Here is a 15,170-nt window from a genome sequence, read left to right as displayed (position 1 = left end):
GATTTTGGAGATGAAATAAAGCCAGACATCAAATAACTTACTTGAAATCCATCTCTTACCTTCTGTACTTAACCCTGGACTTGATGTGAACTTGGCTACATCAACAATTTTTACAGCGAATTGTTGCCCAGTTTCTCTGTTGATACATCGTCGTACAACACTGAAGGGACCCCTAGGGAAAAAAAGCGAAGTTTAATTTGTTGATTTTCTTAAGTTTCTATTTCTCTCCAACATCTTACTGATATTTCATTGCTTACTACAGCTATAGTTTTCAAAATCAAATTTAAGTATTGTAATTTTGAACATATTTTTCTATAATTCATGAGGGAAGTAACTGATAATTTAGAGTTGTTAATCTGGAAAAACTGAAAACAAATTTGCATTTAAAAATCATTTTTTATAATTTTAAATAGCACTCTTATATTCAAGGAAAATAATCACTGTAATATTCTATACATATTAACATATGAAACAAAATAAGAAATTGATCACTGGCAACATATATAACTTTTATATTCTTAACCAGAAACTTGAGTAATTCTTGACCCCTTCCTCTCATCTTACTTACCACTTTTCTAATCTTCACTAACCAGTCCTATTGAATTTATCCCAAATATCTCTTAACCCTATCCACTTTTCTCTATGTCTCATATCCTTGTCTAAGCTAATACCGTTTTCTACCTGAAAACATTTCCTCTTCATTCTTGCAGTGATATTTAAAAATGAAAATCTGGTATTATATTTATGCTTAAAATCCCAGAGAGAGAAGGTATGTGCAATACATATATTTATTTAGCAACAAAAATACATAAATATTTCTTAAGTAAAATAAGAAAACAAAATACACCCTAATAAAATCTGGGTAAAACACCTGAACAGGCACTTTGCAAAGAGACAGCCTGGCATAATTTTGTCTGCAACAACCTCTCCAGCATCAGCTGAGGTCACAGAGAAATCCTTCATCCTTCTCAAACTTCATTTCAGAATTGTTCTAAACTGCCATAGGAAGAAAATAATTTCTGCTAGCAGAGTGTCACTGGTCCAATCACTTACTTACCTAGTCCTCTCCTCAATTTAAATTGGTGGCTCTAAAAACTGGTATGACTGATGAAATTCTAATGCCCAGGCATCAAAACATACACACACATGCACACACACAGTTTCTTGTGATTAATAGTCATCAAATACGTACCTGAACTAAAGATAAACAAAAGAAATTTCTACATTCTTGAATCAACTATTGAATAATACCAAATCCAATAGCAACATATTATAGTAGTTTATTTGAAGGTTACAATGGTTTCAGTCATTAAATACACAGACACACGTATGTATTTCCCCCCTCTTCAGGAAAACAAAAACAGAACAAAACAAAACACCCTCATTGGCTTTTACAGGTAAAAACAGCACACCTGGATGCATATGGTCAATCAGGAAATAGAGAAAAGTTCTTCATTTATCTAGGATACTTGTGATGCTGCTTGCCTTAAAGTATAAGTCTGCCTTTTTTCTTTCAATTAGAGCACAAGCAAAAGAATACAGTCTAACCCAGACTTAAGCATTTCTCTGAGATCATACGAATTAGTTGATTTCACCATGACACCATCAGGACATCGATTACAGTACAGCTGCAAATCTCTCTCTTGAAACAACCTAACAAAGCTAAACCAGAAAGAAAAGTGAAGGTGATAATATACCTTTTCGAACTCTATAGAAACAGGACCGTTTTGATAATCACTCAAAACTATTCAAAGATTTTCCTTTGTGAGAAGATAATATAACAAAGTGAGACAGGACTCCTACAAATGTTTTCATTCTCAATCAGGATATTTTACTTGTGATCCTATAGCAAGTAAAATATAAATAGCAAGCAATTTCAGGAAAAGCTTAATGTAATTGGTTTCTGTCCACACATAAACCCTTGGGACTCTATATACACATTTGTGTAGTGTGCTTCAAATCATTACATCTTTTTGGAAATTTTCTGAGATCCGTATGTGGTATTATTCATGGTCAATGAGTCAATTCTTTACTTTTTACCATTTGGATAAAGGTGAGGAAGAAGGCATAGCTTCTCTTCCCACTCTTTTAGTAACAGCAGAATGAAGACAGCTAGGGAGAAGGGAGAGAAAACAAAACACTGAGACACAACACCCCGAACAAACAGGTGTGTGTTTAAATCTGTGAATAAAAATCAAATCAAATGAATTATTTAGGCTAATTTTATAATGTGAGGCATAAAAAAATGATTTTATCTATGAATTATTGGTGACTTGCAGACAGGTCACAAGTGTAGCATTTTTCAAGGGTCTTCTGTCCCTCAATGACATCCAGAGGGTTATGCAAAGTTACACCAAATTTCGTACACCAAAAGACAATGAAATATACTTTAAGTTTTTTGTGATTCAATGCATCAACTAGAAACTCAGTGGAAACTGATCAACATTCAAATGGGTACATAGTGTCTATAATTTTAGCAGGATTTGATTACATTTATTTGGTCCATAGGTTAAAGACAGGCCAGCTGTGAGAAAATCTGGTTTGGTTTACCATGTTAAAAGGTGTGAGGGTGCAATAAAGTGTATATAAAACATCTACTGTATTAAACTTACTAATTTTATGTGACAGTTTAAGAAAGGACAAAATTCTGAAGGCCTAGGTTTCAGTCTGGCCTAAACTCTTTTTTGATGCTTGAAATTTCATGCTTAAATTTTTCAGTGTATTGTATAGTTAATTCTTGAGTATTTATGTAAGCTATCATGATAAACTACTATCTTTCTCATATTTCCACTAATTCTGGCCAGGATATTATTCAAAATGGAGTAAGATAATTGAGAGTATTTAAGACCTGATGAAATATATATTCTTTATTCAACTCTTTAAGAATACTGAATACTGATCAGGACTGTGGCACAAATTCTACCTGAGGCAGGTGGCTGCTTGCAGAATTCTATGTTTTTAAGTAAAAGGTCAATTAAACCAGGATACGTTACAAGTGAATACTGCTATAACATCCCTAAGGTTTTGAAAAGAAAGCAGCTGTGACTCTGTAGATACAGAATAATCTCTAGTTTTCATTTATGTGAAGAAAGGTTAAGTCTAGAAAATGAACAATTCTGATAACAAAAGTAAATACATCAAAAAAGGTGACTAGAATTAAAAGAAATTATGCTAAAATACAGTATGTTGGTTTCTAGGATAATAGGATAGATTTAGCACAATGCATCTAATTTATTTCCCTCCTCAAACTCCACTAAAATGAAACCAAAGGGGTTAAAAAATTTTAAGGACTGCCGGAACAAGAGAAGACAAGAGTAATAATCAAATCTGGGAAGCAAGAAAGCAGATACAGTAATGGTAACAGGCTTAGCATAGTTGGGAAAGCTGAACTGCAAAGAGAAATTAAGGAAAGTTCAGAACCAAACCCATTTACACTACAGAATCCTCAAGAAGCATTTGAACTGGTAGCACCATATTACTTTGGAACTGGCAGGAGAGGGTGACGCTGAAATAACAAGGTTTGAATGAAATCAATTAGAGAAGCAGTTAAGAGTCCTAGAATCCCTCTTTACCCCATGCCACTTGGTAACTGCCCGAACCTCATTCTCACAGAGGTCCATTCCCTAGAGAGGGTAAAACTTTAGGTCTTACAACTGGGTACACAGGCAGGTGAGGAAGTGGGTACTACATAGAAAACAAGAGAATTACATGCTCACACAAAGTGAATGCAGACAGCCCCGACCCCTTCTCCCCTTAATAGGAGAGATGTTAGAAGCTAGATCTTTACCCTTCAAACAGAAGAGGAAGATTTTCTACTGGATATCTGACCAGCACAGGAGGAAAGATCTAAAGATAACAACATCAAATTGTTCAAACCACCCATCCAGATCACCATCCCTTAAACCCGAAGTCAACAAGTTCTGCCAGCAAGGCCAGAGCTCTTAATCCTCTTTCAATCCCTCTACTGCAGCTTCCCAACCTTGGCACTACTGATGGTTGGCCTGGATAGTTGCGCAAAGAATCTTGTGCATAGTAGGATGCATAATGGCATCCCTAGTCCCTACCTGCTAGATGCCAGTAGCATCCCCTCAACCAGTTTTAACAACCAAAAACGTCTCTAGACATTGTCAAATGTTCGCAGGAAGAGGCGGGGATTGCCCCAGATCAAGAGCTACTGCTCTATTCCTAATCATAAGTAGACAACCAAACTTGCAAGACATCTGGAGAGGAGTCTCTGATTTGGAAGAAGAGATCAAAACAAGCAGAAAGAGCAACTTAAAAGAAACAGACTAAACAAGAAAACTTCAAACTAACATTAATAACCTCAGAAACGTAACTATGAGAAAAACCAGAACTTTCAGAAAACAAAAAGGGGCTCTTGAAAATTAAACACATTGACTTCAAGTCAAGATGGTGGCATAGATAAACAGGGCTCGTCTCCTTGCACAACCACGTCAAATTTACAATTAAAATAAAGAACAACCATCACCCAGAATCATCAAAAGTCAAGTTGAATGGAAGTCTGACAACTATGGAATTAAAGAAACCACATCCATCCAGACAGGTAGAAGGGGTGGAAAAATGGAATAGGCTGGTCCCACTTCCATGTGTGGTGGATAAAAATTCAGGAGGGATATCTTGGGCACCACACCAGGCACCAGGCCCTCAAGCCCAGGATTCCAGTGTCAGGAAGATAAGTCCCCATAACTTCTGGCTGTAAAAACCAGTGGGGATTGAGTTGGTGGAAGAAACTTCAGGAGTCTCAAGCAGTTCCTCTTAAAGAATCTACACAGAGAGTTACTCAGACTCACTCCCTCTGAGCTCCAGCACCAGGAGAGCAGCTTGAAAAGCACCAGTGGCATACAAGGAGGAACTGAATTGTCTGACAGAGGCCACAGTCCCTTCCCTGAACCCTCTCCTAACAGAGCCACAGAGCCACAGAGCCAGGAGGCTGGTGCTATATCTGAGACTCCATCAACCTGGCTAACACTGTTTGCCCCATCCTGGAGATCCCCAGAGATTCCCAACTGACAGGCCCACCCAAGACGCTTTTCCATATTAATGGCTGGTCTTGGTTCATGCTTTAAAACTTCCTAAATCCTCTCAAACAGGCAACAGCTAGCCTCAGTGAGCTCACCAACCCCTGTACTTCTTGCTAAGCGGACACAGACCTGCAACTAGCAACAACCAGCTCAGATTCTCAGCTTGGCATTGCCTGCAAATTTCCAAGCCAAGCATAAGTAGTAGCCATCTGCAGTTTGCTTTATAGCTCAGGCAGGATGGTCCCAGGAAAAACACAGGTAGGGTTTGACCTTAGCGTGCACCACCCAGGAAACCCCAGAAGCTGTGGACCCAGTAGACAGCTACAGACCACATTGGAGCACCACCACCATGCCTGCTCACAGCTGATCCTCCACAGAGGGCAGAGGTTTGTGGTTGGTAGTCACAGCCAGTCCTTGGTGCTGACTGACCCAGGTAAATCCTTCCCATTGACCTGCCAATAGCAATCAAGATGCAACTACAAGAGGAGGGTATACTCAGCCCACATGAAGGGCATACCTCTAGTACCCAGCTTGGGTGATAGAGGAGGCTGGGCCACTGGATCCTACAGGACACCAACTACACTAGGCCATACTACCAAGACAGGGAGTCAAAGCAGCTCTATCTAACACATACAAAGAAACACAGGTGGGCTACCAACACAAGGAGACAAAGAAACATAGCCCAAAAGAAAGAACAGATCAAAACTCCAGAAAAAGAGCTAAACAAAATGGAGATAAGCAATCTATCAGATGCAGAGTTCAAAACACTGGTTATAAGTATGCTCAAGGAACTTAGTAAGTACCTCAACAGCATAAAAAAATGACCCAGGCAGAAATGAAGGATACACTAATTAAAATAAGGAACAATTTACAGGGAATCAACAGTAGAGTAGATGACGCCGAGAAGCAAATCAATGATTTGGAACATAAGGAAGGAAAAAACAACCAACAGAAACAAAAAGAAGAAAAAAGAAACAACAACAACAAAAAAAAACGAGGATAGTATAAGCAGCCTCAGCTTCAAGTGTTCCAACATTTGCATCATAGGGGTGCTGGAAGGAGAAGAGAAAGAGCAAGAAATTAGAAATCTATTTGAAAAAAAATGAAAGAAAACTTCCCTAATTTGGGGAAGGAAATAGATGTGCAAATCCAGGGAGCACAGAGAGTCCCAAGCAAGATGGATGCAAAGAGGGTCATACCAAGATGCATCATAATTAAAATGCTAAAGGTTAAAGATAAAGAATCTTGAAAGCAGCAAGAGAAAAGCAGTTAGCTACCTACAGGGGAGTTCCCATTAGACTGTCAGCTGATGTCTCAAAAGAACCTTTGCAGGCTAGAAGGAACTGGCAAGAAATATTCAAAGTCATGAAGAGTAGAGACCTACCGCCAAGATTTCTCTACCCAGCAAAGCTATCCTTTAGAATCAAAGCGCAGATAAAGAGCTTCCCAAACTGAAGAAGTTCATCATCACCAAACCATTATTATATGAAATGGTAGAAGGACTTATTTAAGAAAAAGAATATCAAAACTATGAACAATAAATAAAATGACAATAAATACATCTCTGTTAACAACTGAATCTTAAAAAAACTCAAACTAAATTACAAACAAGAAGAAGAGAGATAGAATCATGGATACAGAGAGCGTTTTGATGCTTGCTAGATGGGAGGGGGCATGGAGAAATGGGCGAACAGGTGAGGGGACTAAGAGTACAAATAGGTAGTTACAGAATAGCCATGTAGATGTAAAGTACAGTATAGGAAATGGAGTACCAGGTATGTTCAACCTTTTGGCATCTCTGGGCCACAATGAAAGAAGAGTTGTCTTGGGCCACACATTAAATATACAAACACTAACAAAATCTGATGAGCAAAAAAAAAGGTTTTAAGTAAATTTACGATTTTGTGTTGGGCCACCTTAACCATCCTTAGCCACATGTGGCCTGCTGGCCACCCACTGGACACCCCTGTTGCCAAAGGACCTATGCTTGACCCATGAACATGAACAATGGTGTGGGCATTGCCTCAAGGAGTGGGAGGTGCTGGGTTGAGGGGGGCAAAGGGGGAAAAATTGGGACAACTTTAATAGCATAATCAATAGAATATAATAAAAAAAATAGAAAGTGAATGTCAAGAAAAAGAAAGAGAAAATTAAACTCATGAACAAATTTAAGTCAATAGAGCCCTGGCCAGTTTGACTCAGTTGGCTGGAGTGTCATCCCATGTCATGAAATGTTCTGGGTTTGATTCCTGGTCAGGGCACATACCTAGGTTGCAGGTTCGATCCCTGGTCAGGGCACGTATGAGAGGCAACCAATTAATGTTTCTCTCTCACATCAATGTCTTTCTCTCTCTCTCTCTGCTCCATTTTCCCTCCCTCTCTCTCTAAAAGCAATGAAAAAATGTCCTTGGGTAAGGATTAATGAAAAAAACACCTCAATAGAAGGGCTGACAGATAAAGTTGAGGAAATTTCCCAGAAAGCAGAGCAAAAAGAACAAAGCAAATGAAGGGAATGAATTCAAAGGAATAATCCAACAAAATTTTCCAGAACTTAAATCATGAGTTTCCCAAATTAAAAGGACCCACCAACCACTCAGCAAAATAAGTAATAGGCCCATGTCCACATACACCACTGTGAAATTTAAGAACACCATGGACCAGAAGTTTCAAGTTTCCAGAAGTGGGGATAAAGGTGCTCTGGGAGAAAAGGATGGTTTAGTTCACACACAGTGGATCAGGGACCAGAATGGCACTTGATCTCTCAATGGCAATGCTAGAATTAAGAAGACAACAGAGGAATACCTTCAAAACTGTGAAGGAAAATTATTTCTAACTTTTAATTATACATACAGCAGAAAAATCCATAATCATAAAGACATTTTTAGATATTAAAGGGCTCGAATTACTTGCAATGCATAGTTTCTGGAGAAATTATTGTAGCATGTGTTTGCCAAGGCAAGATAATACACCAGTAAATAGGATGTCAAGGTATAGTAAACAGGAGATCCAACACAGGAGATACATAAAGGGAACCCCAGGAGTACAAGGGAGGGAGACTTCAGGCTGACAGTTCACAGGTTCCCACTGCCACTGAATACCTTTTTAACTTAAAAATAGAAAGACCAGGTGAACCAGGACCAGGTTCTTTTGTTTTGCTTTTGCTGACCAGGGCTGATCAGATTCCTGCTCTTCTCTGCAGTCTGGGACTCTTGTTTCACTCCACAGAAGTATTCTCCTATTCCTGAGAACTGGAGGCAAGTCTCGGTGAGCAGAAAAGCAGAAAATGCAGAACAGCCCCTATCTTGACCACATTCCTGCTTGACATTCTGTACCCAGCCCTGTACTACAGCACCAACATCCTGCCTGTGAAAAACCCAGTGTCCTGGGATTTACTTGAGACCTTGCCAACTGACTTCCCAGCAGGGTCTCCTATATGCTGTCTGGAGATCTGAAGCCAGACTGTGAACAAGAGTTTCTGTTCAGCTTCCCTTCTGAGTCTTTATAAAATAGCGGTAATATTGTTCTTTCCTTTACAACAGCTAAGTTTGTACATGCTACTTAGTTTTTAAAGACTAAATAATGTACTGTTTAAAAATATATACATAGGTCATAAAGTTGTAAAAAAAAAAAAAAAGGAATGATTAATACAATAGCCAGGGCAGTGGTCAGGGAAGGGATGATTGGGAAGGGGCACACAATGGACTTTTAAAGGTACTAGCAATATTCTGTTCTTAATGTGGATGATGGATTCAGGAGTTCTCATTTCATTATTATTTTTTAGAATAAATATAACACCCTTTATACACTCCTCCAATATATATATTTCCCAGTTCAAAATAATTTTTTAATGACTAGTATATCCCCAAGATGATGCTAAGCGAAGGAGGTCTTGATTTTTTACATACCTATATAATACTATATAAAAATTATTTTAAATGCCAAAATGTTTGTATCTCTAACAAAATCAAGTCAGTATTAATTATGTTAATTGTAATTTTACATCTGACTGAACTAAATTTTAAAATAATACTTTGAGTTGTTTTATGCAAAGTTTGGAGTGACAGGAGTGACATCTATAATATAAAGCTATCACCCTCGAAAAGGTTTACAAACAAAACACATTATGTTTCAGGAAACCTTTGACAAATGGAGTGAACTTCCTGTCCGCATTACAGTTCTAGAAACTTCATTATACTTATAAATTGTGCAATGCACCACAAGAGATGTAGGAAAACTGTGAACAAGAACAGGCAATTAACAAAAGGAAAGAAAAGGGCAGGGGTGTTGAAAACCAAAAACAAATTCACGCACATACACACAGAGTTGATAAATAGTCAATCCTCACTATTTGCGCATTAAGCATTTGTGAATTCACTTACTCAATAAAATTTATTTGTGACCCAAAATCAATACTCACAGCATTTTCTTGCTCATTGGCAGCTATGTGCACAGCAGTGAAAAATTTGAGTCACCTGACACACCCATTAACAGCTAAAGTTGAACAAGGTGAAACTGCCTCGTTTTAGTTCTCCAACTATAAGCAAGTGTCCTTTTTTGCCATCTATTTAGTGCATTTTTTGCATTTTTGCTTCTTGTTGGTGATTTCACTGTTTAAAATGGCCCACAAATGTGGTGATGAAGTGCTGTCTAGTGTTCCTAAATTCAAGAAGGGTGTGATGTGCCTTACAGAAAAAATGCATGTGTTAAATAAGCTTCATTCAGGCACGAATTAAAGGGCCACTGGCCATTAGTTCAATGTTAAAGAATCATCATACATAAAATAAGGTGTCTTTAAACAGAAACTATACATAAAATAGAGTATGTATTGGTCGGTTGAAGAAAAGTCACCAAAGTCTCACAGGAACCTAATCCTGTATTTCCCTCAGGAAAGATGGTTCAGTATTCATTCATTCATTCAGTGTTTGTGGCAACTTTATAGAACATAATGCAAATAATGAGCATTGACTCTGTGTGTGTTGTGTATACATACACACATATATACACATACGGGTGTGTTTATATTATATAATTTATATGTAACATTACATGTATTTATATAAGAATACAGAAAACTCAATGAGTGCTTAGTATAGACTAGGCCTTCAATAAGTATGTAGTGAATGATGTATCTAAAACAACAAACTAGGAATGAACAAGGGTCTGATAAATTTATCGTATCACATCACTCTATATAAGTATATAAAACTTTGAAAAATCATGGCACTTACAGATATTTTTTCTACCTATTTACTAAACCTGTATTTTCCTCCTACTTTCTATGCAGTTCTGATATTAGGAAACAAAGTAAAGAGATTGTGGATAGGTGAAAAGGAAACAAAAATATAATGGTGGTAATGACAACATTAGCTGTGTAAGAATAAAATCTTGTAAACTATACTTGAGAAACATAAATGTATATAAAAAACATAGTGCTGAAGATACGATGGTCTTTTCCTCTTATTTCATCAACACTTCATTTAGCCATTGCCACTAAAGGAGAGCTTATACAAGACATTCAACCAATAAACCCTTTCCTTGTGTTCCTGTTGCTTTGTGGTAGTGACAGTAAAACAGAGACATTGTTCTGACACTTTTTTCTCTCTAATATTTCCGGTAGCCACCTGCACCTCCATCTCTCTCTCTCACACACACACACACACACACACACACGCTGGGTACTTAAGGTACAGTGACTAAACCAAAGAAAAAGAGTACCAGATTTTAAGCCAAGATGGAGGCATCGGTAGATACACTTTGCCTCCTTGCACAACCAAAAGAAGGACAACAAATTTAAAAACAAAAAACAACAGAACTGCCAGAAAATTGAACTGTATGGAAGTCCAACAACCAAGGAGTTAAAAGAAACATTCATCTAGACCAGTAGGAGGGGCAGAAACGGACAGCCCAGGTGGAGAGGAAGTATGGCAAGGGGATGGCTGGAGGATAAGGTGGGCGAGGCAGCTGCTGGTGGACAGGGCAGTCCCATATTTGAGTGCTGATAAACCAGGAGGAACAACTAGGAAGCAAGATAGATGACGCAACCCAGGGTTCCAGCATGGGAAAAGAAAGCCTCAAAACTTCTGGCTGTAAAATCCTCTGGGGGTTGCAGAAGTGGTAGATACTTCCAGCCTCACAGGAGAGATCCTTGGAGAGACTCACAGGGTTCTAGAATGTATACAAACCAACTCACCTGGGAATCAGCGCCAGAAGGGCCCATCTGGCTGTGGGTAGCGGTGGAAGTGATGGAAAGCGGGTCGAGAGCTGAGCAAGTGGCACTGTACCCTTTCTGACCCTTCCCCCACATACAGTGCCAAAATGCAACCACCTGGGTTGCCCCGCCCTGGTGAATACATAGGGCTCCGTCCCTTAAAACATAACAGGAGCACTGAGACAAAGGAATATGGCCCAAATGAAAGAACAGATCAAAGCCTCCAGAAAAAATACAACTAAGTGATGAAGAGATAGCCAGCCTATCAGATGCAGAGTTCATACCACTGGTAATCAGGATGCTTACAGAAATGGCTGACTATGGTCATAAAACAGAGGAAAAAGTGAAGGCTATGCAAAGTGAAATAAAGAAAAATACACAGGGAATCAACAGTGGAGGGAATGAAAACGGGACTCAAATCAATGATTTGGAGCAGAAGGAAGAAATAAATATTCAACCAGAACAGAATGAAGAAACAAGAACTCAAAAAAATGAGGAGAGGCTCAGGAACCTCTGGGACAACTTTAAACATTCCAACGTCCAAATCATAGGGATGAAGAGCAAGAAATAAAAAACTTACTTGAAAAAATAATGAAGGAGAACTTCCCCAGTGTGACAAAGGAAATAGACTTCCAGAAAGTCCAGGAAGCTCAGAGAGTCCCAAAGAAGTTGGATCCAAGGAGGAATACACGAAGACACATCATAATTAAATTATCCAAGATTAAAGATAAGGGGAGAATCTTAAAAGCAGCAAGAGAAAAGGAGACAGTTACCTACAAAAGAGTGCCCATAAGAGTGTCAGCTGCTTTCTCAAAAGAAACCTTGCCGGCAAGAAGTGGCTGGTAAGAAGTATTCAAAGTCATGAAGGGCAAGGACCTACACCCAAGATTACTCTACTGAGCAAAGCTATCATTTAAAATGGAAGGGCAGATAAAGTGCTTCCCAGATAAGGTCAAGTTAAAGGGGTTCATCATTACCAAGTCCTTATTATATGAAATGTTAAAGGGATTTATATAAGAAAAAGAAGATCAGAAATATGAACACTAAAATGACAACAAACTCACAACTATCAACAACTGAACCTAAACAAAAACAAAAACAAACTAAGCGAACAATTAGAACAGGAAGAGAATCACAGAAATGGAGGTCACATGGAGGGTTATCAGTGGGGAGAGAGAAGGAGGATAATGGAAGAAAAGGTACAGAGAATAATAAGCATAAATAGACGGGGGAGGTTAAGAATAGCATAACAGGAAATGGAGAAGCCAAAGTACATATATGAACAACCCATGGACATGAACTAAGGTGGGGCGGTGAGGGAGATGTTGCTGAGAGGAGGGGTGCAGCGGGAAGGGGAATAAAGGGGAGAAAAAAATGGGACAACTGTAGTAGCATAATCAATAAAATATACTTTAATAAGAGAGTTTACCTAATCATAGCTACTGCAAAGAAATAAACATGAGGTAGAAAATTATTAAAATCAAAGTCTTTGACACTACTGCTTAAATGTTAACAATTAAAAACCTGACAAAGGAATTAAGCTCAATACAGTTCAGATAGTTCCTTGAAAATAGAAAGGGGAAACTTATGTGAAAAAGTTGGCATGGATCTCCAATAAGGTAACAGAACAAATCTGGCTTAACTTTCAAAGCTGAGTACTTCATAGTATGTTAAGACTAGCATTTACTAATTCAGTGCTTGCATTGGTATAATTATTACCTTTGTGAAACCGTGACAGTTCAATGAAAAGTTTAGTAGACCCCACTTTACATTTTTTTTTTGTAGCATATCATCCTCTGGTTTGAATCTAGATATTCACTATTCACTACTTTTATGAAGAACTGCAGAGCATATGTAACAGTCTTTACTTATCCCAAAGTTCTGGAATATTTGGTTGGTTGATAGAGAGAGAGAGAGAGAGAGAGAGCGGCAGGGGGGGAGAGAGAGAGAGAGAGTGAGTAGAGTGAGTTTTAAGGGCTGGGGTTGGTTAGAGCCAAAGTAGACGTATATAGTCTCTAGGTAATTGTTAGCTAATACACAATGAAGCATCTATCAAGTAGAAAAAAGGAAAAAATAGATTTTTGTAACAGATAAGAAAAGGAAGAAGAATAGACAAAGAAGAAATGAAAAAAAATATGAAGAATTTTAAAATAAACATATCAAATTAAGAACTCTGACTTGGTTGCACACAGTTAGACCTTTCAAGCTAAGTATATACTAAGTTTATAAGTATAAAGAACTTCCACAAATATTAAAACACTGACATTAAAAATTCTATTGTTATTTTACCCTATTTATTTACCTCATTTTCCCCAATGGGAAAAGATAAAATACACAAGGGACAAACCAAAAAAGATTAATAAAGCATTAGTACCCTCAGGAAATTCTCAATCTAACAGATTGCTGTTGATAGGTATATATAATTTTAGTATAATATTATAGAACAAAGTATTGAAATAGTATAATACTAAGAGTTTATCATCTGTTGATAAGAAGGTGGTCAGAGAAGGCCTCTATCAAACAGAGATATCTAGGAGTGCCTAGAAAGATGAATAAGTTTTTCAGAATAACAAGGGAAAGGGGAGGATTCCAGAAATAAGTGGTAGTATGTGCAACATAGAGCTAAGTCAAAGCATGGTGTGTGCTGGATACTACAAGCTGTTTGGTATTACTGGCATGAAGAACTGGAGAGTGAAAAGTAGGAGAAATGGCTGGAGGAGAAGGGGATCAGAGATCACTATGACAGAAGAGTGGAGGATGGCTTGAGAAGTTGGTGGGGGCCAGAGAGAAAATTATTACATTAGCCCAAACAAGAGATGATAAAGACCTAAACCAACACAGAAGAGGCAACTGAGAGGTACTTAAGTAAAAAAACCTGTCAAGACAGTAGAGTAAATGATTAGCTAGGGGGAGGTTGAAGGTGAGTTGAAAGAATGACTTACAGATTTATAACATAGAGAGAGATTAGATAGGAGTATAAAGTTCAAGGAAAGGGGTCAACATGTAGATGATAAAGAAAACATAAACTACTATTTACAACATATGTGCCAAGCATGCTTCTAAGAACTTTATATATATTCTCTCATTATCTATCATAATTTATCATAATAACTAATATACTATTAGCCCTCATTTTATAGATTAGGAAGCTCAGGCTTAAGACAGGTTGCCTATGGCCAAACGGTGTTGAACAGTAGGAGTCAGGACTAGAGCCTAGACATACTTAATTCTAAAACCTAAGTTCTTAGTCTTTATGCTCCCTAGGAAGCAGGAGTGAGCAGGAGGTAACTGAAGCTATTGATATGAGAGTACTTAAGAGTATAGAAAAAACAGACAGAAGACAGAGCCCCAGAAAACATGAACACACCCCCAGTGCAGACACAAACTCAGTGCTTAGCAAGGTCTACCCTAGACAGGAACACAAAGATACTCCCCATTCCTCTCAAGGCCTGCAGAAGACAAGTACGATTTTTTGTTTTTAAATTAAGAGCTTCACATTCACGTTATGTCATTTTCTAAATGTGGGACTATATAACAGAAATTGGCCCAATGGGAATATTCAGAAGAGAAATAATTTTTTAGAAACTCACTCCTGACCTTTTCTAGTAGTGTTCATGAACTTATTTATAACTAGTAGTAATGTTATCACAATTGTCGAGTTCTGTTGTGCATAATCTAGTCTTTATAAATTTAAGCTAATAATTATGAAGTCTGGCAGAATGAAATTGTGTTGAAATCATATTTATAATATGAATGTGCTCTGCTAATGTCAATGACATAGATTGTTTTCCAATGCCACGGTATCCTATAATAGCATTGTTGCCTGCCATTAATTACAACTCTGTGTCTAAGAGGAGGAGGGGAAATTAATATTTGAGATCAGAACTCCTTATGTTCATTAAAAGGTTTTTTTCAATAAT

At 37.9% G+C, this 15,170-nt stretch overlaps 1 protein-coding gene across 6 annotated transcripts in view; it reads right to left on the bottom strand.

Moving 5' to 3' along the window:
• The window catches only part of CASK (calcium/calmodulin dependent serine protein kinase), a 387,224-nt gene that overhangs the window by 295,540 nt on the left and 76,514 nt on the right, over positions 1-15,170 (bottom strand). For 3 of the 6 annotated variants that reach the window (XM_054566530.1, XM_054566532.1, XM_054566533.1), the window contains exon 2: positions 42-172. In XM_054566530.1, coding sequence (XP_054422505.1) covers positions 42-172 — 131 coding nt within the window. The remainder of the gene's footprint in view (positions 1-41; positions 173-15,170) is intronic. The other 3 variants (XM_054566531.1, XM_054566535.1, XM_054566534.1) reach the window with 1 other exon arrangement.

Source organism: Pteronotus mesoamericanus, unplaced genomic scaffold (assembly GCF_021234165.1).
Source record: "Pteronotus mesoamericanus isolate MK-2021 breed Mesoamerican mustached bat unplaced genomic scaffold, CSHL_Meso_final contig_173, whole genome shotgun sequence".
Classification (NCBI taxonomy): domain Eukaryota; kingdom Metazoa; phylum Chordata; class Mammalia; order Chiroptera; family Mormoopidae; genus Pteronotus; species Pteronotus mesoamericanus.
This window is presented reverse-complemented; position numbering and strand designations above follow the sequence as displayed.